Genomic DNA, 26,548 nt, shown 5'->3' with positions numbered 1-26,548 from the left:
CTGCTAAAGCCTATCTGTTAACTTGGAAGTGCTGAAAATGACGTGTGTGTATAGAACATGACTCTGTAGTGTACTAAAGCTGGACGGAAGCAATCCAAAGGTCATGGCTCTGAATCAAAAGCCACAAGAACAAATAAAATGTCACTGTTAGGTTATCACCTACCGTAAAGCTGAAACTTGATCGTGATGGGCTTAATGTCATGGTTGACACATTTCCCTTGTGACACTGAGCAATAGCCCATTCCCTTTGTGACTCATTTATCTTGCATAGGTCCATATTTCACCTGAAACATCCAGAGTCTATTTTGATCACGGTGTGGTCTTGCGTGTCTGTCAGTCTCTTGCAGAGGACGAGTTGTGTAAATGCACTCTTTTTAAATCTAATCAGTTTATTGGTCGCGTGCACAGATTTTCAGATGTTATCGCAGTGTAAAACAATATAAAACAATACACATACATAATCCAAAAAGAAAGAAATTAAGAAATATCAGCACAAGCAATGTCAGAGTCTGGAATACAGTGCCTTCAGAAAGTATTGACTTATTCCACATTTTGTTGTTACAGCCTGAATTCAAAATGGATTAAAAAAAATTGTATTTCTCACCGATCTCCCCTTAATGAAAAAAACGACATGCTTTTATTAATTGTAGCAAATCTATGGAAAATGAAATACAGAAATCTCATTTACATAAGTATAAGTATTCACACTCCTGAATCAATAAGAGCTTTCCACACCTGGATTGTGCAACATTTGCCCATTTATTATTTTAAAAAGCTTTGTCAATTAGTTGTTGATCATTGCTAGACAACCATTCTCATTTACGGGGCTGTAGTAGTGGAGCAGGTTGAGAGCTTCAAGTTCCTTGGTGTCCACATCGCCAACAAACTATCATGGTCCAAACACACCAAGACAGTTGTGAAGAGGGCACGACAAAGCTTATTCCCTCTCAGGAGACTGAAAAGATTTGGCATGGGTCCTCAGATCCTCAAAGTTCTACAGCTGCACCATTGAGAGCATCCTGACTGGTTGCATCACTACCTTGTACGGCAACTGTAGTGCCTTGCGGTCAGAGGCCGAGCAGAGGGTAGTGTGTACGGCCCAGTACATCACTGGGGTCAAGCTTCCTGCCATCCAGGATCTCTATAACAGGTGGTGTCAGAGGAAGGCCCTAAAAATTGTAAGACTCATCATTGCATGTTCTCTCTGCTACCGCTTATTTTTCTTAATTGCACTGTTGGTTAAGAGCTTGTAAGTAAGCATTTCACTGTAAGGCCTACGCTTGTTGTATTCGGCGCATGTGACATTTGATTAGATTTTTAGGTCTTGCAATAGACTAGCATCAAAAAACTTTTTTATGCAATGTGGTTGACGCAACAGATCAGAACGTTTAGCTTAAAATGTTGATTAACTATTAGGCTATTTCTTCACATTATAAGCGCAGCAATGCGCACATGGTAGTAGGCTATAAGCGCATATGTTCCATTAGCGGAAAACACCATTATCAAAAGTGACCGCAAATGCAATTATGCATGTAATACTTTTATAATTTTCAAAATTAAAAATGCACCTTTATCTTCCCCAAACTTGAAACTCACGCGCTGCTTATGAATGCCAGTTAGGCTCTACACCCCTTGTAAAGTGGATTAATGAGCTTAATTTTAAGAAGTTATTTAGCCACTTTAGTTGTCTTATTAAAACATTTACCATGTCCAGGTGGGATAGCGCAGTGCAATGGTGATTACGTCGTCTGTGGATCTGTTGTAGTGGGTCTAGGGTGTTGGGTAAAGTGGAGGTGATATGATCCTTAACTAGCTTCTCAAAGCACTTCATGATAAGTCATTTTGTTCAGTTGCCTCTGCTTTCTTGGATACAGGAACAATGGTGTACATCTTGACGTAACTAGGGACAACATACTGGGATAGGGAGAGATTGAATATATCCGTTAACATTCCAGCCAGCTGGTTTGCACATGCTCTGAGGACACGGCTTGGGATGCCGTCTGGGCCGGCAGCCTTGCGAGGGTTAACACGCTTAAATGTCTTACTTACATTGGCCACAGAGAATGCGAGCACACAGCCGGCGACGCAGACCCATGCTGCGTTGCCGGCTCAATGTTTTCCTCAAAGTGGGCGAAGAAGGTGTTTTGCTTGTCTGGGAGCGAGGGCCTGTGTCTGCGACGTGGCTGGCTTTCCCTTTACAATCCATGATTGTCTGGAGTCCCTGCCACATATGTCTTGTGTCTGAGTTGTTTTGCCTCTTTGATTGCCTTAGAGGTCATAGCTGGTCTTTTTGTACACGTCCATGTTCCCAGTCACCTTGCCATGGTTAAATGCGTTCTCACTTTGTTTTGCACGAATGCTACCATCTTTCCAAGTTTTTTGGATTGGATAAATTCTAATCGTCAGTGGGAGCAACATCCTCTATGCACTTCCTGATTAACCCAGTCACTGAGTCAGTGTACATACGTTGATACTATCCTCAGATGCGACCCAGACATTTCCTAATCTTGAATCATAGATTCTGATTTTCGGTTGCGTTTTCCTCTGATTTACTTCATTAAAGTCCCGAGCTACAATAAATGCGGCCTCAGGATATGTGGTATCCAGTTTGCACAAAGCCCAGTGTAGTTCCTTGAGAGATGTCACGTGTCGGCTTGGGGGGGAATATACACGGCAGTGGCGATGGTCATTCGAGAGGTAATGCGTGAGGTAATTGGGTCTGCATTTCATTATTCCAGATTGGGAGAACAAAAGGACTTGAATTCCTATACGTTACCACAATCACACCCTGTCACACCATGAGTTGTTAATCATGAAACATACCACTCAACCTTTCTTTTTATTGAATCATTATTTCTTCCTGTCTGTGCGATTGACCTGTCCTATCTAGTCCTGAGCTGGCCTGCCTTGCCTGTTATATGGATGACAAGACTGGCTTTGTTTACAGACATAGAACAGAGTAGCAGGCTTCATTATTAGAATTAGTCTGCTGTGTGGTTCACCACCACCCCCTTATCATTGGCTAATTGGCAGTAGGAATGTCAGCTGCATGTGAGTTGTTCCATGTAATTTCAGCAAGCCATGACACCCACCATCTCAGATTGTTCTGAAATTGTTTCTGTAGATAGAAACATTGTGTGGTCATCCTCATAATTCAAGCTACGCCTTTCATTAAAGCAATTCAGTTTGTCCTTCTTTAGGCTTAATCTGTGTTCAAGAAATGGCCCCCAAAAAAGGTCTGGATTAGTTACTGTTAGACCATTCTTGGTGAACAAGCAGAACATTAGGCAACAGCAGTTCTAATGGTTTCAATGATAAAAGTTCCAAACACACACTGTAGTGTTTTACAATGGTGATGATATTGGCTTCTATTAGAGTTGTCACAACATTTTAGTCCCTTGCCCATTTCTCCATCAACGTTTTGGACTAGGAAAAGTCTTCATATGAGAATTGCACCATAAGGATAGCCCTCTGAGAGCTGCCACTTGTTGGACTATTCAAGAAGAGTTTTGGTTGAAGCATTAGGTTGGTAAGAGAAGGACATATTGAATTGCTTTCATGGAGGACTGGCTTGAATTGTCAGGATGACCACACAATGTATTTGAATAATGTGCCAAATCTAATAGGTTTCAACCCAAAGTTGCAAAGGAAAAGTTGTGATTGATTTAACAAACACAATAGTGTAGTGGTATAGCAGGAACGGCTGCATTTGTAGTCAAAACCAGATACATTCACAATACTTTCAATCTTTAATTTCTCTTAACAGGGGGGGAAAAAACAGGGAATGAATAACATAGTATGTAGAAGCAATACTACAAGCCACAGCTTCATACTAGTTGTCAAACATATAGAACTGATAATGTATACTGGTTGTTGGGGTGAGATTGGCATGAAATGTGGGGGGTCCGTGGGGGGATTTTTGGGGCGATTCCTTTGTGTCTTACTCATTGGTAGGAAGTTTGGTCCAAATCAGATGTTGGTTATTATATTTATTAATATTACCTGAATCCTATAAATTAAAATGGCCAATTTGGGTGCAATCAATTAGCTTAATTTGTCCGAGATCAACTTATATTTAAACAAAATAATGTTACAGGAATTCTAATCACATCTGTTACTAACTATGGTCTGAAATCGTTTATAATCTCAGATGGTGGGTGTCAATCCTCTTTCTTGTGCTTTTTGAGGTGGAATGACCCAGTAGCCTGTTCATGTGACTGTTTGTAGAATGACTGGCTGCAAAATGTACTGTCTTGTCCATGCCTTCCACAGCTGTGCCCACATTACTGAATTACTGTCCATAACCATGTGCTGTTCAAAGCGTGAGAACAAACACACACACATTATTCCCATTCCTCTTCCACTTCCCTGGCTATACCTCCACACACAGTATTTATTATTGCAGTATTAATGATTGCTAAATATTGCACAATTTAAGCACTTGCCCCCCCAATCCCACCTTCCGCAAAACAAATGTAAATATTGGACTATAAATTGTGCTTTCATGTATTATACTTGTGCTAAAATGTTTATTCTACTGAGCCATTTACTTTATGCTTGTATTTATATATTTTATTTCTTATTATTGTTGCATTATCGAGAAGGAACATACCAGGAAGCATTTCGGTGGACGGTGTATACCATGTGTATCCCGTACATACAACTAATAACTTGAAACATACACAGGTCTACTCACAGTCCATGATTGAAAATTGGAACCATTGCAGGTGCTCATTCATCCCCTTATGGAAGTCCCCCTTCCATATGGCCCCTTTTCTTCCCCCCCAAAAGCACAACCCCTCTCCAAACACATTGCCTCCTCCCCTGCTCTCGCTGCCCCTCCCCCTCTTCTCTGTTCTTTGCCCGTCTGTTCACTGGCAGCAAATACAGAGAGAGGTGTCCCTGGGGTATGGAAAGGAAGGCTGTGCAGCACAGTGTGTAAAATGCGCACGCGCACATGTGTGTTGATGAGGGAGAACACGGATTTAGCAGCCGAAGAGAAGCCTATCCGTGTGTGTGTGTACGTGTTCATGCATGAGCGCAGGTCTGAGTGCGCTGCCTGGGCAGCCACTTTCCCCACTGCCCTCCTCCTCCGATAATCCCTGCTGACACGGCGCACAAAGGACTAAACGCTGGCCGCATCCTCCAGGAAGGCCCTCTCCACTCTGCCTGTCTGCCCTCCAGCTCTGATTACCCACACAGAGGCTGAATACAGGAAGGATGCTGCTGCCGTAACGCTGCCTGCCTGCGGCTACATAACCTCTGGTTCACTGTCCACCACAGCATAGGGCTCTAGCCCCCGGATCCCCCCCCTCTATCTATCTCACTGGAGGTGTTCCAGGAGGTGCTGTAGAACTCTGTCCTCACCATCTTGTGCAGATCTGAGGCTGCCGCCTCCTCTCCTTCTACCCCATTTTTGTGTCTCTCGGCTTGCTGACTGTGCCGCACGCGTCTATTCCAACAGGTAAACCTACGAACCGAAACACAGATATGTAGCAGTACTGCCATATTTAAATACATTTTCACTAGTTTCAGGGTGATATGAGAATGCTATCTGCACATTCTGACAGTAAGGTTATTCCTTATCACATTTCTGGTAATACAGTGGCAATGCATGTAGCCTATTGCTTTTACTGTTGCTATTGTTTTGGTTTGAAGGTTCACAAAAATTAAGGGAGTGTATTTTTGGTAACATGGCAGTAACCTGGAGGAAAAAAAAATTCACTCTGAAATGGAACATGAAGACCTTATTTTATTTATTGGTAAATATGACAACTTCCCCATTTGCGGTAGGGGACATAGAAAGGGCAACCAGTGAAATATTTGCATGTGCACAAAGACAGTAGCAATTTAACCAATACTACAATGGCTACACTACTACGATTGTGCAATATGTAGTTGGAAACTATAGTAAAGCCAGCAGATAGAGGCTTGGCCAGGCAGGCACTACCTTCTACAATTGTTGTGTAACAGGCTAGTGATAACACCTTTTGGAGGTGCCAGAATATTTTATCAAGACATGTTTGCAGAGCTCTAGTTTGTTGTTTGAGATTGAGGTGCCAAAACTGTGACATTTGTTGGAAATGTAGAGTTAGTCTACCCCTCATGTGAGAAATTAGTCTATTTGATCAAGTCTTGCCCAGCTATGATAATACTTTTATGCTAGTAATTTTATTCCCCTCAACATTTTGGTTGATCTAAGCACCTACTGTAAATGTTCAAAGCTACTGTTAACTTATCAGTGTTGAATGCATTTAGTGATATGGGACTTAAACAGGGCAATTGCTACAACCCTTCCACATATTTTCACAGAAACCTTTATTTCTTTACATTGTTTGTCACAGATAGTGAGTCCAGTATGTTCTGTCCTTGAAAAATAGGCCAAAAACTGTTAGCTCCAAAAACAAAGTGCAAAGTTCACCCCAAAACAAATAGGAGAGATACTGTTGGAACATATTTATTCCCCTGTTAGCAGGATGACTGGTCCATAGTGCTAAGTTAGTCACATTGACAAGGCACTGACACAGCACAAAGCTGCTCATGGTGTCCTGCGACTCTGGAATACAGCTCTTCAAGATGTTCAGGAATGGGCTGAAGATCATGGGAAGTGAGTTTACTGCTCTCTCTAAGTGTACAAAAAACTGTAGCTCACTGTTGCATTATTTGGAGTAATAATGGAATACTCAGTAGGACTTCTGTTGAGATTTGTGTTTAGGTCTGTTATGTGGTGAAGTGGTTTGTGAGAGTGGTTCAGAAGCTCTCTGATGTGAAAATTAGACACTTATTTGCCTACGCGACATTGTAGAAGTTTGTGTAGGTGATCTGTAATGTCATAGGTAACAACACTTTTTCTGATTGGGGATGAGGGGAGATATTGGACTGTCAGTTATAGTAATAATTTGCTGGGTGCTTACAGTGCATTCGGGAAGTATTCAGAGCCCTTCCACATTTTGTTACGTTACAGCCTTTTGCTAAAATTACATTTCCCTCATAAATCCACACACCGTACTCCATAATGACAAAGCGAAAATGGGTTTTTAGAAATGTTAGCAAATTTATTTAAAAAAATCTGAAATACCTTGCTTACATACAGTACCAGTCAAAAGTTTGGAAACACCTAAAAACCTAAGAATTTTTCTTTATTTTTACTCATTTCTACATTGTAGAATAATAGTGAAGACATCAAAACTATGAAATAACACATCATGTAGTAACTAAAAAAGTGTTAAACAAATCAAAATAGATTTTATATTTCAGATTCTCCAAAGTAGCCACCCTTGACAGCTTTGCACACTCTTTGCATTTTTAAAATAAGGCTGTAACGTAACAATGTGGAAAAAGTCAAGGGATCTGAGTACTTTCCGAATACACTGTATGTGTGTGTGTGTATAAATACACTACCGTTCAAAAGTTTGGTCACTTACAAATGTTTTTGAAAGAAAACTTTTTTTTTGTCCATTAATTAGTACCCGCAAAACATCAGTCTCAACGTCAACAGTGAAGAGGCGACTCCAGCATGCTGGCCTTGTAGGCAGAGTTGCAAAGAAAAAGCCATATCTCAGACTGGCCAATTAAAAATAAAAGATTATGATGGGCAAAAGAACACAGACACTGGACCGAGGAACTCTGCCTAGAAGGCCAGCATCCCGGAGTCGCCTCTTCACTGTTGACGTTGAGACTGGTGTTTTGCGGGTACTATTTAATGAAGCTGCCAGTTGAGGACCGCTCAGTTTGGCTGGGGGGCCAGCTCTAGGAAGAGTCTTGGTGGTTCCAAACTTCTTTCATTTAAGAATGATGGAGGCCACTGTGTTCTTGAGGACTTCAATGCTGCATACATTTTTTGGTACCATTCTCCAGATCTGTGCCTTGACACAATCCTGTCTTTGAGTTCTAGGGACAATTCCTTCGACCTCATGGCATGGTATTTGCTCTGACATGCACTGTCAACCTTGGGACCTTTTTATATAGACGTTTGTGCCTTTCCATATCACGTCCAATCAATTGAATTTACCACAGGTGGACTCCAAGTTGTAGCAACATCTCAAGGATGATCAATGGAAACAGGATGCACCTGAGCTCAATTTCGAGTCTCATAGCCAAGTGTCTGAATACTTATATGAATAAGGTATCTGTTTTTTATTTTTAGTATATTTGCAAACGTTTCTACAAACCTGTTTTCGCTTTGTTATTATGGGGTATTGTGTATAGATTAATGAGGACAGTTTTTAAATGTAGTCCATTTTAGAATAAGGCTGTAACGAAACGTGGAAAAAGTCAAGGGGTCTGAATACTTTCTGACTGCACTGTACTTACATGCATACAAATTGGAACTCCAGTCGGGTCTTGACCCCTGGTATCATATGAACACGCATAAGACATGGCGAAATTTGTATAATTGCAGGAAATTGGCTTTAAAACTAAGATTTCCTCTGCCCCATGGCAAAATGTATAGAATTTCAGGAAATGAGCTTGAAAATGTAAAAAATGTCTCTGCCAACAAGGGGTGTGAACAGTATAACAGTTTGGGGTCTCACGGCTTGCGAAGTGGGGGTTTGTTGTAACTACTCCGATAAATGACCATATCCAGTCGGACCTTAGCGACCTAGGACATTTGTGTGACCGGACCTTCTCAAATAGTACTTGAGTACCCCTGATGTATAGCCTAAATTTGGATGACGGAATAACCATTTCACTGTCTGTAGTGTTGAATTTGCCTTGTCCAACATTCTATTGTGTTAGTCCCACTTTCTAGAAAGTACATTCTTTATTCCTGTTGGAATATGTCTTCTGTCACTGGTTCAATGTAAACGGTCAATATTTGTCTTGAACAGTAAGCTACACCAAATCAAAAACAAGGGAAGTCATGAGCCTGAAATGGTAAATGGCAAATTAAGTTTGTCCAGGTCATTTCCATGTAAAAGGACCCATGAGCACCAATATGTGATGTCCATAGGAGCATGTCAAATTGGGTATCAAATGAAAGCTGTCTCTATTTTGGAGAAATGAAGGCACATGTACATTTTTCAACCATTTTCCATCTTTAAAATTATGAATAATCAAAGGCTTTAATTTCGGGTCAAACAGATGGAAAGAAAACATACCAGAAAAAGCCTTAAAAGGTATTTGAAATGCATTAAAACACAATAGTGATGAAGTAACGACTCCAGCCAACTATCAACACTTATTTTAATTTGAGATTTTTTTTTCTAACTTCTGTAAATTTAAGAAACATTGCCTTGTGCTTTAATTCCGTTACCAAAAACCCACATCTTTAAGATATTTTCTAATTTCTCTCCCTCATGAGGGAGGATAATGAAGGTTCACAGAAGTAACAAGTAAAGGTATACCTATCAATTTAGTTAGGGTTTTTACTGATATCAATTTTGTTTATGAATTATGTGATTTAAAACTCATTGCGTTAATGGAATTTCCAAACATTTCTGCAATTTGATTGGCTGCAATGGGAACTCATAGTAGTGGCAAACCACAGTTTAGTTCACAAGTTTGGACAGTACAGTCAAGTAGAGTATAGCAAAGAAGAGTATAGTAATGTAGAGTTCAGTACAGTACACAGTAGAGCACACTAGAGTTGAGTACGCTAGTGTACTGTGTTAAACTGAACTGTATTCTACTGAACTCTACTGTGCTGTACTTTGATGTCCAAAGTTGTGAAACATCTATGATTGGTTCACATTTGCTCTGGTCTGGACCAACCCAAATTTGATCTTGTTTGGAGGCAGAGCTCATTAAAATAATAGCCAGTGTGTAGAATAATACCCAAATATGGGGATATTTGCATATTTATACCTTTTTGTGTACCTATTTAGGATATATCACAATGAAGAGAATGGCATATCCATAATTATGCATCTCTGTATAGTACAGATCCGGAACGCATGATGAAATTCCTTTACCGCAATTCCGCTGCTGGATGTAAATCCACTTCACCTATTGTAGTTCAATAACCAAAATATATTTTTTTCAAAGTCAATATGTCATGTCATAGCTGACACTCGCGTCGTTGAATTTTAATTTGGAGTAGATATTTAAGTTTATTACAATCCTTATTAAACATTATAGGCTACTGTAGGTTTATGCAATTTCAAAGCAAGTACCTAGCCTATTTCTATCGATATAGGCCTACCTACTTCAAGATATGTGTATGCATAGACCTATATGATGAAATACATTATTAGCCAGAGAGAATGTGCATTACCCACATTTTTACAGCGGACTAGATGTACTGTAGATGGCCATCAGATGTTAGTGTGATAGAATAGGATAACATGGCTGTTTAGGCACTCAATTCTACTTTTACCAGTGGTTGACATTATTATACCGTTGAAATTTTAGTCAAGTCAATCAAATTTTCACAATAGCATATGGGACAGATGTATGGCATTTGTTGTTATAGACGGGCAAACAATCAGTGTTTATTTCTGTTTAGGAAAATTGGTATATTTCGCTATTGATAGATCCGTGTCCACTTGCCTTCAGCCGATGCACTTGCCTCTAATGTAATGCTTAAAATTTTGGGAGAGACCCACTCTCTTTGTGAAGTGAGCGATTGATTAGTAATGTTTAGGATTCATCCACCTATACAGGGTTGGAGACTTGGGTATGTCTTGTGCACTGTTATCAGAAAATGGCCCTCAATTTAGATGTTGCCTAATTGTATTACTGATTCTCTTCTCAATAAGCACCTAGAGAGTATTACGTTGGAGGTAATTCTGTGTCTGACAGTGTGTGTGTCTTTGTGTGTGGTGACGTTGGCCTTACAGATAGGTCCTCAGCGGATGTGTGACAGAGGCCAGTCCATCTGTTATGAGGAGCAGAGCTGCTTATCCTCTCTCTTAGCCCTCAGACACAGATTGGCAGAGATTGCTCCTAACAGGTGGCCTACCCAGGGCCCAGTCCACCCCAGGGAGGACTGTGAGGACACCCTGTCTGGCTACCACCCCTGTCTCCCTGCACATGCAACTGCAGCCCCCTGTTGGGCACACTAAATATGGACTGCTGTGTTGGTGTTAAGTTTTGGCTGGCTTGCGCTCATGCTCGCCCACAGTGCATTTGGAAAGTATTTAGAATCCTTGACAAAAAATATTTCGTAGTCAATCTACACAAAATACCCCATAATGACAAAGCGAAAACTGTTTTTTTTTTTTTTTTAAAAGGTTTTTGCTAATTTTATCAATTTAAACAGATCATACCTTATTTACATAAGTATTTAGACCCGTTGCTATGAGACTCGAAAGTTAGCTCAGGTGCATCCTGTTTCCATTGATCATCCTTGAGACGTTTCTACAATTTGATTTGAGTCCAGCTGTGGTAAATTCAATTGATTTGGACATGATTTGGAAAGGCACACACTGTTGACAGTGCAAAAACCAAGCCATGAAGTCGAAGGAATTGTCCGTAGAGCTCCGATACAGGATTGTGTCAAGGCACAGATCTGGGGAAGGGTACCAAAAAATGTCTGCAGCAAAGAAGGTCCCTAAGAACACAGAACACAGTGGCCTCTGTCATTCTTAAATGGAAGAAGTGTGGAACCACCAAGACTTACTAGAGCTGGCCGCCTGGCCAAACAGCAATCGGGGGAGAAGTGCCTTGGTCAGGGAGGTGACCAAGAACCCGATGGTTACTCTGATAGAGTTCCTCTGTGGAGATGGGAGAACCTTCCAGAAAGACAACCATCTCTGCAGCACTCCACCAATCAGGCTTTTATGGTAGAGTGACCAGACAGAAGCCACACCTCAGTCAATGGCATACAACAGCCCACTTGGAGTTTGCCAAAAGGCACCTAAAAGACTCTGACCATGAGAAACAACATTCTCTGGTCTGATGAAACCAAGATTGAACTCTTTGGCCTGAATGCCAAGCTTCACGTCTGGAGGAAACCTGGTACCATCCCTACGGTGAAGTGTGGTGGCAGCGTCCTGCTGTGGGGATATTTTTCAGTGGCAGGGACTGGGAGACTAGTCAGGATTGAGGGAAAGATGAACGGCGCAAAGTACAGAGTGGTCAGGATCACAGACTGGGGTGAAGGTTCACCTTCCAACAGGACAACGACCCTAAGCACACAGCCAAGACAATGCAGGAGTGGCCCAGCCAGAGCCCTGACTTGAACCCGATCAAACATCTCTGGAGAGACCTGAAAATAGCTGTGCAGCAAACGCTCCCAATCCAACCTGACAGTGCTTGAGAGGATCTGCGAAGATGGTTGGGAGAAACTCCCCAAATAGAGGTGTGCCAAACTTGTAGCGTCATACCCAAGAAGACTCAAGGCTGTAATCGCTGCCAAAGGTGCTTCAACAAAGTACTGAGTAAAGGGTTTGAATACTTATTTAAATTATTATTACGTTTTGAATTTTTTATAAATTCGCAAACATTTCTAAAAACCTGTTTTTGCTTTGTATTTATGGGGTATTGTATGTAGATTGATTTAATCCATTTTAAAGTAAGGCTGAAGCGTAACAATGTGGAAAAATTCAAAAGTACAATCTTTGTCCCCATGTGCAGTTGCAAACTGTTATCTGGCTTTTTTATGACGGTTTTGGAGCAGTGGCTTCTTCCTTGCTGAGCGGCCTTTCAGGTTATGTCGATATAGGACTCGTTTTTCCTGTGGATATAATACTTTTATACCCGTTTCCTCCAGCATCTTCATAAGGTCCTTTGCTGTTGTTCTGGGATTGATTTGCACTTATTCGCACCAAAGTACGTTCCTCTCTAGGAGACAGAACACGTCTCATTCCTGAGTGGTATGACTGCTGTGTGGTCCCATGGTGTTTATACTTGTGTACTATTGTTTGTACAGATGAACGTGGTACCTTCAGGCGTTTGGAAATTGCTCCCAAGGATGAACCAGACTTATGGATGTCTACAATTTTTTTCCTGAGGTCTTGGCTGATTTCTTTTGATTTTCACATGATGTCAAGCAAAGAGGCACTGAGTTTGAAGGAAGACCTTGAAATATATCCACAGGTACACCTCCAATTGACTCAAATGATGTCAATTAGCCTATCAGAAGCTTCTAAAGCCATGACGTCATTTTCTGGAATGTTCCAAGCTGTTTAAAGGCACAGTCAACTTAGTGTATGTAATCTTCTGACCCACTGGAATTGTGATTAACTGAAATAATCTGTCTGTAAACAATTGTTGGAAAAATTACTTTGTGTCATGCACAAAGTAGATGTCCTAACCGACTTGCCAAAACTATAGTTTGTTAACAAGACATTTGTGGAGTGGTTGAAAAACGAGTTTTAATAAATCCAACCTAAGTGTATGTAAACTTCCGACTTCAACGGTAGATGCATGGAGAGATTTTTCCTTCTCTTTTGGGGCGTATCTTCTCCTTTCCCTAATCTCCAATTATTTCTTCATCCAGGGTGCATCTCAGTAATTTCAATTATCCTAGACCTTCTATTTCTCCTGGTTTCTTTTCTTGTACTGTAGGCCTGCCTAGCAGGAGTGATCTGAAAGAACTGCCAGGATTTCTGCTTTATTGCTTTAACCTCTCCAGTAGATCAAAAGGAGACGAGGACAGGAAGCTACTTTAGACTGACACAGGCTTGCTGAATTGTTTTTCTCCATTCTGATTTGTTTATTCTGAACCAAACTAGGACACAACTGACAGTGAAGTAGAACAATTTGTGTCGATCCATACACAGAGAATGAGAACACAGGAGTTATGCGAACAGAGGGCCATGGAAAATAATGGAATTGGACGTTGATGTCTTCCTGTTTGCATGCACACAAACCCTGTGACAGTGAATTGTGGAGCGATGGTAATTAGTTGGTGCCCATGATGGTCTGTGGACTGAGTTAGATAACTGGCCAGAGTTTTTAATCCAGTGAAAGCAGCCTAAACTGTAATTCTGGGGCTGGAGAAAGAGAGTATGAGCAGCCTTCTTATTCCCTGTCTAATCCCCCCACTCCATATGTTTTCACGCTAAAGCAGATACCTTTTAACACACAAATTATAGCATACAAATATAATTTTAAAACATTTTAATAATAATTTTGTTTTGCCTATTGCTGCAGGATTAAGATGGATTTAGGCCTATACTAAATCCCGTAACTTGATACTTATCCTGGGATTAAGACTGAATTAGACAACAAAAAATAATCACATGAACTGAGTTCGGTCAACATTGGCATTGGTTGTGTCACTCAGGGTGAATGAAAGTTGTTTGTAACCGTGAAGCCTCCTAGGTAGTGTTTTGTGCGTGGGTAGAACTAGCCTAATAGTTGCAGGTTCTTTCTGTTATTGGAAGCTGTGAGTGTGAAATAGTCTTTCGAGTGAGAAGTAGCGACAATTTAAAGGAATACCTGTCAGAAATTCTGTGGGTTAGAAAATTGTATCAAATTTGAGTGTGTTTAAGATTCCAATCCATTTCTGACAGGCCTATGTTTTTATTCGACTCGCCCTCACACACATGCACACACAATTCTGTAGGCTGTTACATAAAGGCTACAAGCCCACGGTAGCCAGCCCAGGCAGAGGAGGAGGATGCAGAGAGACAGGCTGATATAGTGTGCTCCATCCACATCTACAGGTGGATGGACTGCCTGCTTCTATCTATGCAGTCGCTCCCCCTAGATTCCTCTGTGTACTGTAGACCCAGACCAACGAAGCAGCATCAAATAATGCTACCACCAACATGATCAACAGAAATCAACCAAAACCAAACATGTTGGCTGAGGGACAACCGAGGTAGGCTTCCCCCGCCTCAACAATAGTAGTTAAATAGCATTTGTGAATTAATTGACCGTTAACGTGCCTTAGCCTCTTTGGTTGTGGCTGTGTAGTCGGTCTGTTGGATCTAAGCATGTGTCCGCGAGGAAGATGCGGAGGGTTGAATATCAGTCAGTGTTTCAACAACCAGTCAACTGAGACATTCCTCCTTGAAGAGCTATGCTATGTAAGACGGGCTAAAGTAGGCCATGTATGCAGTCTGCCCGATTGGCTGACTGATTGGAATACCTCTTTGAAGGTTCCTGCCTTTCTGCTGACTCAGTCCACATGAATATAGGCTTCCTTCCCGCGTTTGTTGGGCATGCCTGTATAGCTGTTGTGCCTGTATAGCTGAAGGCATGCCTTCCTTCCCAGCTATGCGGGCATGCCTGTATAGCTGTTGTGTGGTAGACTGTGTGTGGCTGCTGTGTCATGTCAGGGGTAGAGAGTAGAGCAGCGGGGCATGTTAGTGGTGTCTAATGTCCAGCTGCTCCTCTCTGAGTTGGCCGATGTCACAGCATGGTGCTCAGTGTATGTTCCAGGAAGGATGGGGGAAAAAAAGAGCTTCAGTACTCGGGTTAATAAGACCTAAGACCTTTTTTTTCCTGCAGCTTCACTGACTGTCCTTCAGCAGTCATCGACTAAAACACACAGTATCTCTGGGATGAGTGTTGCGCATCATTGTTTTAGGGCTTAGTCTCACTGCTCTTTTAAAATGTGTCAAGATCATAAAATGATTAAGCAATGAAGTGGCGGTGAATAGCTTATTTACAGAAAAAGCTGCTTGGCAACAATTACTATTTGTCACAACAAAAGCTCAAATTCCTGTTCTAATTTTTTTTAAGTACATTTTATTTCACCTTTATTTAACCAGGTAGGCCATTTGAGAACAAGTTCTTATTTACAACTGCAACCTGGCCAAGATAAAGCAAAGCAGTGCGACAGAAACAACAACACAGAGTTACACATGGGATAAACAAATGTACAGTTAATACAATAGAGAAATATATGTACATTGTGTGCAAATGTAGTAAGATTAGGGAGGTAAAATAATTACAATTTAGCGTTAACACTGGAGTGATAGATGTGGAGAGGATGATGTGCAAGTAGAGATACTGGGGTGCAAAAGAGCAACAACAACAAAACAATATGGGGATGAGGTAGTTGGGTGTGCTATTAACAGATGGGTTGTGTACAGGTACAGTGATCGGTAAGCTGCTCTGACAGCTGATGCTTGAAGTTAGAGAGGGAGATATAAGTCTTCAGCTTTAGTGATTTTTGCAATTAGTTCCAGTCATTGGAGAACTGGAAGGAAAGGCGGCAAAAGCAGGTGTTGGCTTTGGGGGTGACCAATGAAATATACCTGCTGGAGCACGTGCCACAGGTGGGTGTTGCTATGGTGACCAGTGAGCTGAGATACGGCGGGGCTTTACCTAGCAAAGACTTCTAGATGACCTGGCGCCAGTGGGTTTGGCGACGAATATGTAATATGTAGCGAGGACCAACCAACGAGAGCATACAGGTTGCAGTGGTGGGTAGTTTATGGGGCTTTGGTGACAAAACGGATGGCACTGTGATAGACTACATCCAATTTGCTGAGTAGAGTGTTGGAGGCTATTTTGTAAATAACATCGCTGAAGTCAAGGATCGGTAGGATAGTCAGTTTTACGAGGGTATGTTTAGCAGCATGAGTGAAGGAGGCTTTGTTGCGAAATAGGAAGCCGATTTTCTCGATTTAATTTTGGATTGGAGATGATTAATGTGAGTCTGGAAGGAGAGTTTACAGTCTAACCAGACACTTAGGTATTTGTAGATGTCCACATATTCTAAGTCAGAAACGTCCAGAGTAGTGAGGCTAGTCGGGCGGGCGGGTGCGGGCGGGTGCGGGCAGCGATCGGTTGAAGAGCATGCATTTAGTTTAACTAGCATTTAAGTGCAGTTGGAGGCCACGGAAGGAGTGTTGTATGGCATTGACGCTTGTTTGGAGGTTTGTTAACACGGTGTCCAAAGAAGGGCCAGATGTATACAGAATGGTGTCATCTGCGTACAGGTGGATCAGAGATTCACCAGCAGCAAGAGCAACATCGTTGATATATACAGAGAAAAGAGTCGGCCCGAGAATTGAACCCTGTCTCACCCCCATAGAGACTGCCAGAGGTCTGGACAACAGGCCATCTGATTTGACAACCTGAACTTTGTCTGAGAAGTAGTTAGTGAACCAGGCGAGGCAATCATTTGAGAAACCAAGGCTATTGATTCTGCTGATAAGAATGCAGTGATTGAATGCAAGGTTGAAAGCCTTGGCCAGGTTGATGAAGACAGCTGCACAGTACTGTCTTTTATCGATGGCGGTTATGATATCGTTTAGGACCTTGAGCGTGGCTGAGGTGCAGTGATCACTGACCAGCTCGGAAACGAGATTGAATAGTGAAGGTATGGTGGGATTCGAAATGGTCAGTGATCTGTTTGTTAACTTGGCTTTCAAAGATTTTAGAAAGGCAGGGCAGGATGGATATAGGTCTAGTGTCTCCCCCTTTGAAGAGGGGGATGACCGCGGCAGCTTTTCAATCTTTGGGGATCTCAGACGATACGAAAGAGGTTAAACAGGCTAGTAATAGAGGTTGCAACAATTTTGGTGGCCAATTTTAGAAAGAGAGGGTCCAGATTGTCTAACCCAGCTGACTTGTAGGGATCCAGATTTTGCCGCTCTTTTAGTACATCAGCTGTCTGGATTTGGGGGAAGGAGAAGCGGGGGGAGGGGGACTTGGGCAAGTTGTTGCGGGAGGTGCAGAGCTTTTGGCTGGGGTAGGGGTAGCTAGGTGGAAAGCATGGCCAGCTGTAGAAAAATGCTTTTTGAAATCCTCGATTATCGTAGATTTATCAGTGGTGACAGTGTTTCCTAGCCTCAGTGCAGTGGGCAGCAGGGAGGAGGTGCTCTTATTCTCCATGGACTTTACAGTTTCCCAAAACCTTTTGGAATTAGTGCTACAGGATGCACATTTCTGTTTGAAAAAGCTAGCCTTTGCTTTCCTAACTGACTTCTTGGTTCCTGACTTCCCTGACAAGTTGCATATCGCGGGGACTATTCGATGCTAATGCAGTACGCCACAGGATGTTTTTGTGCTGGTCAAGGGCAGTCAAGTCTGGGGTGAACCAAGGGCTGTATCTGTTCTTAGTTCTATATTTTTAAATGGGACATGCTTATTTAAAGCACTTTTAAAGAGCAACCAGGCATGATCTACTGACGGGATGAGGTCAATATCCTTCCAGGATACCCGGGCCAGGTTGATTAGAAAAGCTGCTCGCTGAAGTGTTTTAGGGAGCGTTTGACAGTGATGAGGGGTAGCCGTTTGACCGCGGACCCGTTACGGACGTAGGCAATGAGGCAGTGATCACTGAGATCCTGATGAAGACAGCAAAGGTGAATTTAGAGGGCAAGTTGGTCAGGATGATATCTACGAGGGTGCCCATGTTTACGGATTTAGGGTTGTACCTGGTAGGTTCCTTAATAATTTGTGTGAGAGGTTGAACAGGCTAGTAATAGGGGTTGCAACAATTTTGGTGGCTAATTTTAGAACGAGAGGGTCCAGATTAGAGTTCGACCGATTAATCGGAATGGCCGATTAATTAGGGCCGATTTCCGATTGTTATGAAAACTTGAAATCGGCCCTAATTAATCGGCCATTCCGATTAATCGGTATTTTTGGATGCCGATTTGGACGTTTTTTTAATTTTTTTATATATAATTGTTTTACTTATTTTTTTTTATTGACCTTTATTTAACTAGGCAAGTCAATTAAGAACACATTCATATTTTCAATGACGGCCTAGGAACGGTGGGTTAACTGCCTTGTTCAGGGGCAGAACGACAGATTTTTACCTTGTCAGCTCAGGGATTCAATCTTGCAACCTTACGTTAACTAGTCCAACGCTCTAACCACCTGCTTTACATTGCACTTCACGAGGTTACGCGAATGCAGTAAGAAGCCAAGGTAAGTTGCTAGCTAGCATTAAACTTATCTTGTAAAAAACAATCAATCAATCATAATCACTAGTTAACTACACATGGTTGATGATATTACTAGTTTATCTAGCCTGTCCTGCGTTGCATATAATCGCTTAGGTACACGTTGCGCCAACCATAAACATCAATGCCTTTCTTAAAATCAATGCACAGAAGTATATATTTTTAAACCTGCATATTTAGCTAAAAGAAATCCAGGTTAGCAGGCAATATTAACCAGGTGAAATTGTGTCATTTTGCGTTCATTGCACGCAGTCAGGGTATATGCAACAGTTTGGGCCGCCTGGCTCGTTGCGAACTAATTTGCCAGAGTTTTACGTAATTATGACATAACACTGAAGGTTGTGCAATGTAACAGGAATAACGTTTTGTTTTCGAGATGATAGTTTCCGGATTCGACCATATTAATGACCTAAGGCTCGTGTTTCTGTGTGTTATTATGTTAAGTCTATGATTTGATAGAGCAGTCTGACTGAGCGGTGGTAGGCAGCAGCAGGCTCGTAAGCATTCATTCAAAATAGCACTTTCGTGCATTTTGCCAGCAGCCCTTCGCAATGCATTGTGCTGTTTATGACTTCAAGCCTATCAACTCCCAAGATGAGGCTGGTGTAACCAATGTGAAATGGCTAGCTAGTTAGCCGGGTGCGCACTAATAGCGTTTCAAACATCACTCGCTCTGAGACTTGGAGTAGTTGTTTCCCCTTGCTCTACATGGGTACCGCTGTTGTCGACGTGTTCCTGGTTTGAGCCCAGGTAGGAGCGAGGAGAGGGACGGAAGCTATACTGTTACACTGGCAATACTAAAGTGCCTATAAGAACATCCAATAGTCAAAGGTATATGAAATACAAATCGTATAGAGAGAAATAGTCCTATGATAACTACAACCTAAAACTTCTTACCTGGGAATATTGAAGACTCATGTTAAAAGGAACCACCAACTTTCATATGTTCTCATGTTCTGAGCAAGGAACTTAAACGTTAGCTTTTTTACATGGCACATATTGCACTTTTACTTTCTTCTCCAACACTTTGTTTTTGCATTATTTAAACCAAATTGAACATGTTTCATTATTTATTTGAGGCTAAATTGATTTTATTGATGTATTATAATAAGTTAAAATAAGTGTTCATTCAGTATTGTTGTAATTATCATTATTACAAATAAAAAAAAAAGCGAAAAAATCGGCCGATTTAATCGGCATCGGCTTTTTTCGGTCCTCCAATAATCGGCAGCGGCTTTTTCCGGCCCTCCAATAATCGGCAGCGGCTTTTTTCGGTCCGCCAATAATCGGTATCGGCTTTTTTCGGCCCCCCAATAATCGGTAGCGGCTTTTTTCGGTCCCCCAATAATCGGTAGCGGCTTTTTTCGGTCCTCCAATAATCGGCAGCGGCTTTTTTCGATCCTCCAATAATCGGTATCGGCTTTCCCCCCCCGGTCATCCAATAATCGGTATCGGCATGGAAAAATCATAATCGGTCGACCTCTAGTCCAGATTGTCTAACCCAGTTGACTTGTAGGCTCAGATTGTAGGACGGCCTGGGTGTGAAGCATATCCCAGTTTAGGTCAACCATCAGTACGAACTCTGAAGATACATTTTTTTATTTTTTTATTTTTTTATTTTACCGTTATTTTACCAGGTAAGTTGACTGAGAACACATTCTCATTTACAGCGACGACCTGGGGAATAGTTTCAGGGGAGAGGAGGGGGATGAATGAGCCAATTGTAAGCTTAAATTGTAAAATTAAATGGGGGGCAATCAATTCACATATGGTATCCAGGGCACAGCTAGGGGCTGAGGGAGGTCTATAACAAGCGGCAACGGTGAGAGACTTATTTCTGGAAAGGTGCATATTAAAAGTAGAAGCTCGAACTGTTTGGGCACAGACCTGGATAGTATGACAGAACTCTGCAGGCTGTCTCTGCAGTAGATTGCAACTCCGCCCCCTTTGGCAGTTCTATCTTGTCGGAAAATGTTGTAATTGGGAATGGAAATTTCAGAATTTTTGGTGGCCTTCCTAAGCTAGGATTCAGACATGGCTAGGACATCAGCGTTGGCGGAGTGTGCTAAAGCAGTGAATAAAACAAACTTAGGGAGGAGGCTTCTGATGTTAACATGGATCAAACCAAGGCTTTTATGGTTACAGAAGTCAACAAATGAGAGTGCCTGGGGAATAGGTGTAGTGCTAGGGGCTACAGGGCCTGGGTTAACCTCTACATCACCAGAGGAGGAGTAGGATAAGGGTACGGCTAAAGGCTATAAGAACTGGTCGTCTAGTGCATTGGGAACAGAGAAGAAAAGGAGAAGATTTCTGGGCGTGGTAGAATAGATTCATGTACAGACAAGGGTATGGTAGGATGTGAGTATAGTGGAGGTAAACCTAGGTATTGAGTGACGATGAGGGAGGTTGTCTCTGGAGGCACCAGTTAAGCCAGGTGAGGTGTCCGCATGTGTGGGGGGTGGGACAAGAGAGCTATCTAAGGCATGTTGAGCGGGGCTGGGGGCTCTACAGTGAAATAAAACAATAATAACTAACCGAAACAGCAGTAGACAAGGCATATTGACATTAGGGAGAGGCATGTGTAGCTGAGTGATCATAGGGTCAAATGAGCAGCAATAGGTGAGTCAGGGAGCCGTTCGGTAGTCGCTACTACGCTAGGTGAGCGGGAAACCCAGCGATTCAGAAAGCTAGCGGATGGGTCTTCGGCGACATCGCGACGGAAAAGCCTGTTGAAACCACCTCGGATGATTCACACCTTCTCTGGTAGACAGCGCCCCAACTGATTTTGTATTTTTTCTTTTCTCTCTTTCTCCCCTCAGTCACCCCTGATCTGGTCCCGGAGCCCCTCGTTCCACCTGTGGTGCCTACCCTGCCCTCGGTGCGGGTCCGGCCTGCCCTGCACAGGCCCCGTAGGCGCAGCAGCAGCGGCAACAGCAGCAGCGGAGGCGACCCCACCAGGCCGTGGCCCTCGGGCCTGGCAGGCCCCAGAGGAAGCATGGAGGTAGGCATGCGCGTGGTGCGTGGTCTGGACTGGAAGTGGGGGAACCAGGATGACGGTGACGGCCACGTGGGCACAGTGGTGGAGATCGGGCGGCAGGGCAGCACCACCACGCCCGACAAGACGGTGGTGGTGCAGTGGGACAGCGGCACACGCACCAACTACCGCACAGGCTACCAAGGCTCCTACGACCTGCTGCTCTACGACAACGCCCAGATTGGTGAGCACTGAGCCCTGATCACCCCACCACAGGTTTTTAAACACACAAGTTACACTATATATACACTGCTCAAAAAAATTAAGGGAACACTAAAATAACACATCCTAGATCTGAATGAATGAAATAATCTTATTAAATACTTTTTTCTTTACATAGTTGAATGTGCTGACAACAAAATCACACAAAAATAATCAATGGAAATCCAATTTATCAACCCATGGAGGTCTGGATTTGGAGTCACACTCAAAATTAAAGTGGAAAACCACACTACAGGCTGATACAACTTTGATGTAATGTCCTTAAAACAAGTCAAAATGAGGCTCAGTAGTGTGTGTGGCCTCCACGTGCCTGTATGACCTCCCTACAACGCCTGGGCATGCTCCTGATGAGGTGGCGAATGGTCTCCTGAGGGATCTCCTCCCAGACCTGGACTAAAGCATCCGCCAACTCCTGGACAGTCTGTGGTGCAACGTGGCATTGGTGGATGGAGCGAGACATGATGTCCCAGATGTGCTCAATTGGATTCAGGTCTGGGGAACGGGCGGGCCAGTCCATAGCATCAATGCCTTCCTCTTGCAGGAACTGCTGACACACTCCAGCCACATGAGGTCTAGCATTGTCTTGCATTAGGAGGAACCCAAGGCCAACCGCACCAGCATATGGTCTCACAAGGGGTCTGAGGATCTCATGTCGGTACCTAATGGCAGTCAGGCTACCTCTGGCGAGCACATGAAATGCCACCCCACACCCCAAAGAAATGCCACCCCACACCATGACTGACCCACCGCCAAACCGGTCATGCTGGAGGATGTTGCAGGCAGCAGAAAGTTCTCCACGGCGTCTCCAGACTCTGTCACGTGCTCAATGTGAACCTGCTTTCATCTGTGAAGAGCACAGGGCGCCAGTGGCGAATTTGCCAATCTTGGTGTTCTCTGACAAATGCCAAACGTCCTGCACGGTGTTGGGCTGTAAGCACAACCCCCACCTGTGGACGTTGGGCCCTCATACCACCCTCATGGAGTCTGTTTCTGACCGTTTGAGCAGACACATGCACATTTGTGGCCTGCTGGAGGTCATTTTGCAGGGCTCTGGCAGTGCTCCTCCTGCTCCTCCTTGCACAAAGGCGGAGGTAGCGGTCCTGCTGCTGGGTTGTTGCCCTCTTACGGCCTCCTCCACGTCTCCTGATGTACTGGCCTGTCTCCTGGTAGCGCCTGGACACTACGCTGACAGACACAGCAAACCTTCTTGCCACAGCTCGCATTGATGTGCCATCCTGGATGAGCTGCACTACCTGAGCCACTTGTGTGAGTTGTAGACTCCGTCTCATGCTACCACTAGAGTGAAAGCACCGCCAGCATTCAAAAGTGACCAAAACATCAGCCAGGAAGCATAAGAACTGAGAAGTGGTCTGTGGTCACCACCTGCAGAACCACTCCTTTATTGGGGGTGTCTTGCTAATTGCCTATAATTTCCACCTGTTGTCTATTCCATTTGCACAACAGCATGTGAAATGTATTGTCAATCAGTGTTGCTTCCTAAGTGGACAGTTTGATTTCACAGAAGTGTGATTGACTTGGAGTTACATTGTGTTGTTTAAGTGTTCCCTTAATTTTTTTGAGCAGTGTACAAATGTATGTGGACACCCCTTCAAATTAATGGATTTAAAATCGAGCACACAGCCATGCAATCGCCATAGACAAACATTGGCTGAAGAAGAATGGCCTTACTGAAGAGCTCTGACTTTCAACGTGGCACCGTTTTTTATTTATTTTGTATTTTATTTAACCTTTATTTAACTAGGCAAGTCAGTTAAGAACAAATTCTTATTTACAATGATGTCCTATCCCGGCCAAACCCTAACCCAGACGACGCTGGGCCAATTGTGCGCCGCCCTATAGGACTCTCAATCACGGCTGGTTGTGATACAGCCTGGAATCAAACCAGGGTCTGTAGTGACGCCTCAAGCACTGAGATACAGTGCCTTAGACCGCTGCGCCACTCAGGAGCAGCGTTATAGATTGCCTCATTTCCAGCAAGTCAGTTCGTCAAATTTCTCCCCTGCTAGAGGTGCCCCGGTCAGCTGTAAGTGCTGTTATTGTGAAGTGGAAACGTCTAGTAGCAACAACGGCTCAGCCGCGAAGTGGTGGGCCACACAAGCTCACAGAATGGTAGAGCGTAAAAATCCTCTGTCCTCGGTTGCAACACTCACTGCCGAGTTGCTTTTCTCTGTAGTTTTTGGCTAAAAGCAACAGTGAAAGAGAAGTTTGACAATAGAACTGATTCTGTTATGAAAAGGTTTTGCATTGATCTGTGTCAGGTCTTGTGGAAACTCTGTTAGTTGTTCGCCTGTAATTGCTATTTGAAGCGGGGGAAATAGCATTCCCGAGGTCAGTGCATACTGGAGGGTAAATGTGCAGCAGTAGTGCAATGCAGTTATAAATACTACATTCACAAGTTTGTTTTATTAAGCATTTCAAATGTCATGGTATATCCCTGAAGGTAACAATATCACTAGGATCATCTAATTTAATTTATAACAAAGCTTTTTCATTGTTAAAATAGGCCTACAATAATTTTTCTCTCCAAAAATGCACACTCACTCAAGTAATCAAATACTAATGTCCTTTCAGATATCGAGATATTCGATTAACTGTGCCCATCCCTAGTACTTGTGTATAAAACAACCTACTGTATATAAAACCATATTCAGTGAGGCCGGGATTCAATCTAATCCATGCAAGCTTGACCTTTAAAGGACATTTCCGATTGAGGAAACATGCACATTATTTACCGTGAATGTGATCTCTGCGAAAGTCGGGGAAATTGCCTTTAAAAGCATCATTGTCCGCTGTCCAGCACATTTTGCTCTGAATTGAGTCCCAGCTTTAAACTATATTCAAGTTTGATGAATTTTTTTTGTATATCATTTTTTATTTTTAGGTATTTATGTCTCATCTCTATGACTCAAGCAAGCTTCCTCAAGCTCATGTTTACTTAGCATCGCAGAGCAAAGGGCATCTTTCTCCATCTCCATTTCCTTTCGACTCAAAAATAGAGACAGGCAATATAGCCCTGTTTTAGAATCAAATGCCAAGTGCTAAGGCAGGATTAGTCTGCATTTTGCACCATTAAAGACGCCATTTTTCTGCCTCAGAAGCCAATAAGGCTTCAATTTTAGTCTAAAAAAGGGGGAGAAGGAGAGCAAGGGAGAGGGATGAGGAAGAGCAGCATCTCTCGACATCTCTTTCATCAGTCAAAGCGTCTCATTTGCTAGGCTGTCTTGACCTCCTTCCACCTCTCTCTAACTCTCTCGCTCTCTCTCCTCTTTTCTCTGTCTCAGGTGTGCGCCACTCCAACATCATCTGTGACAGCTGCAAGAAGCATGGCATCATGGGGATGCGCTGGAAGTGTAAGGTGTGCTTTGACTACGACCTGTGCACGCAGTGTTACATGAATAACAAGCACGACCTGGGCCACGCCTTTGAACGCTATGAAACCGCCCACTCCCAACCGTGAGTACCATGGTCACCCCCCCACATCTTTTCTCAAGAATTCCCAATTTCCCCCATCATTTAGTGCAACACACCCAGTATTATACAGACATAGCTAAAACACTATATGGGAGAACAGTACTTAAGCAAATATGTTTAGTGATGCCACGCAGAATACTGTTGGCCAATGGTACAGTAATTCCTTATATGGCACCAATTCCCTCTTATCTGCGATTGTTACACATTTCATTACATAGTTACAGTTTCCTCAAGTGAGTGAAGGCTTTTGAAGGCTTTCTTTCGCAATGTCCATAGACATTGCGAAAGACATTAGGGCAAAATAAAGAGGAACTGTGTCAGAGAACAAGCCCACCAAACCTTCAATGGCTGCATGTCATTGCTGCTTAGGTTTATTCCATTTTTAGGGTTAAAGTAGCCTGGACTACTGAATGAATGAGTCTTCATCTTGACATGCAAAAAAAGCATTCTTTTTTTGAAATTATTCTCTCATATAGAGAAAATGTATTTGTCACTGACGGTCAGCTCTCATATTCTGTACAGTACAATACAGTCTGACAGAGGCTCCTTCCCCTCTCACTTTGACTCCCGCCTCAGTTTCTCTAGTCTACGGTATTGATTTCACATTGGGCCTGCATGCTTTTATAAGATCTGATTTAAATGTGACTGCTTTGTGTCACATCGAGTGAAGTCTGGACTTCATGACTTGAAAGCTGATGGGAGAGTAAACACAAGGCTAAATGTTGGATTTCTGTCCTTTGAAAACACTAGTGGACAGCAGTTTGCCCCAAGAAGACTACTATAAGGTCTTATCGGTCTTGTTATTTTGAGGATGTTTACAAACTACTCAGCCCCACTGTAGGACTTACTCTAGCTACCTGACAAGATTACAAATCTCAACCTTTAAATAGATTTATCTTCTTCTACTTATATCAGTCTGCTCAGCCCCACCAGAGGACTTACGCTCGCTACCTTACTAGACCGCAAATCTCAACCTTTGAATAGATGTCTATCTTCTACTTATATCACTGGCTTCAGTAAAAAGCTTGATACATCTGGT

The 26,548-nt window shown here is 42.8% G+C and overlaps 1 protein-coding gene across 3 annotated transcripts in view; it reads left to right on the top strand.

Annotated features, from left to right (window-relative positions):
- LOC115165862 (E3 ubiquitin-protein ligase MIB2) overlaps positions 1-26,548 on the top strand; it is a 100,739-nt gene that overhangs the window by 2,060 nt on the left and 72,131 nt on the right. The window contains exons 1-3 of one of the 3 annotated variants that reach the window (XM_029719306.1): positions 4,911-5,464; positions 21,581-21,979; positions 25,320-25,491. In XM_029719306.1, coding sequence (XP_029575166.1) covers positions 21,757-21,979; positions 25,320-25,491 — 395 coding nt within the window. In that variant the 5' untranslated portion in view covers positions 4,911-5,464; positions 21,581-21,756. Of the gene's footprint in view, positions 1-4,910; positions 5,465-6,480; positions 6,608-21,580; positions 21,980-25,319; positions 25,492-26,548 lie in introns of those variants that run through there. The other 2 variants (XM_029719304.1, XM_029719305.1) reach the window with 2 other exon arrangements.

The sequence above is a fragment of the Salmo trutta genome, chromosome 28, assembly GCF_901001165.1.
Source record: "Salmo trutta chromosome 28, fSalTru1.1, whole genome shotgun sequence".
NCBI classification, from domain to species: domain Eukaryota; kingdom Metazoa; phylum Chordata; class Actinopteri; order Salmoniformes; family Salmonidae; genus Salmo; species Salmo trutta.
The sequence above is the reverse complement of the archived record's forward strand: the minus strand, read 5'-3'. Positions and strand labels throughout refer to the sequence as shown.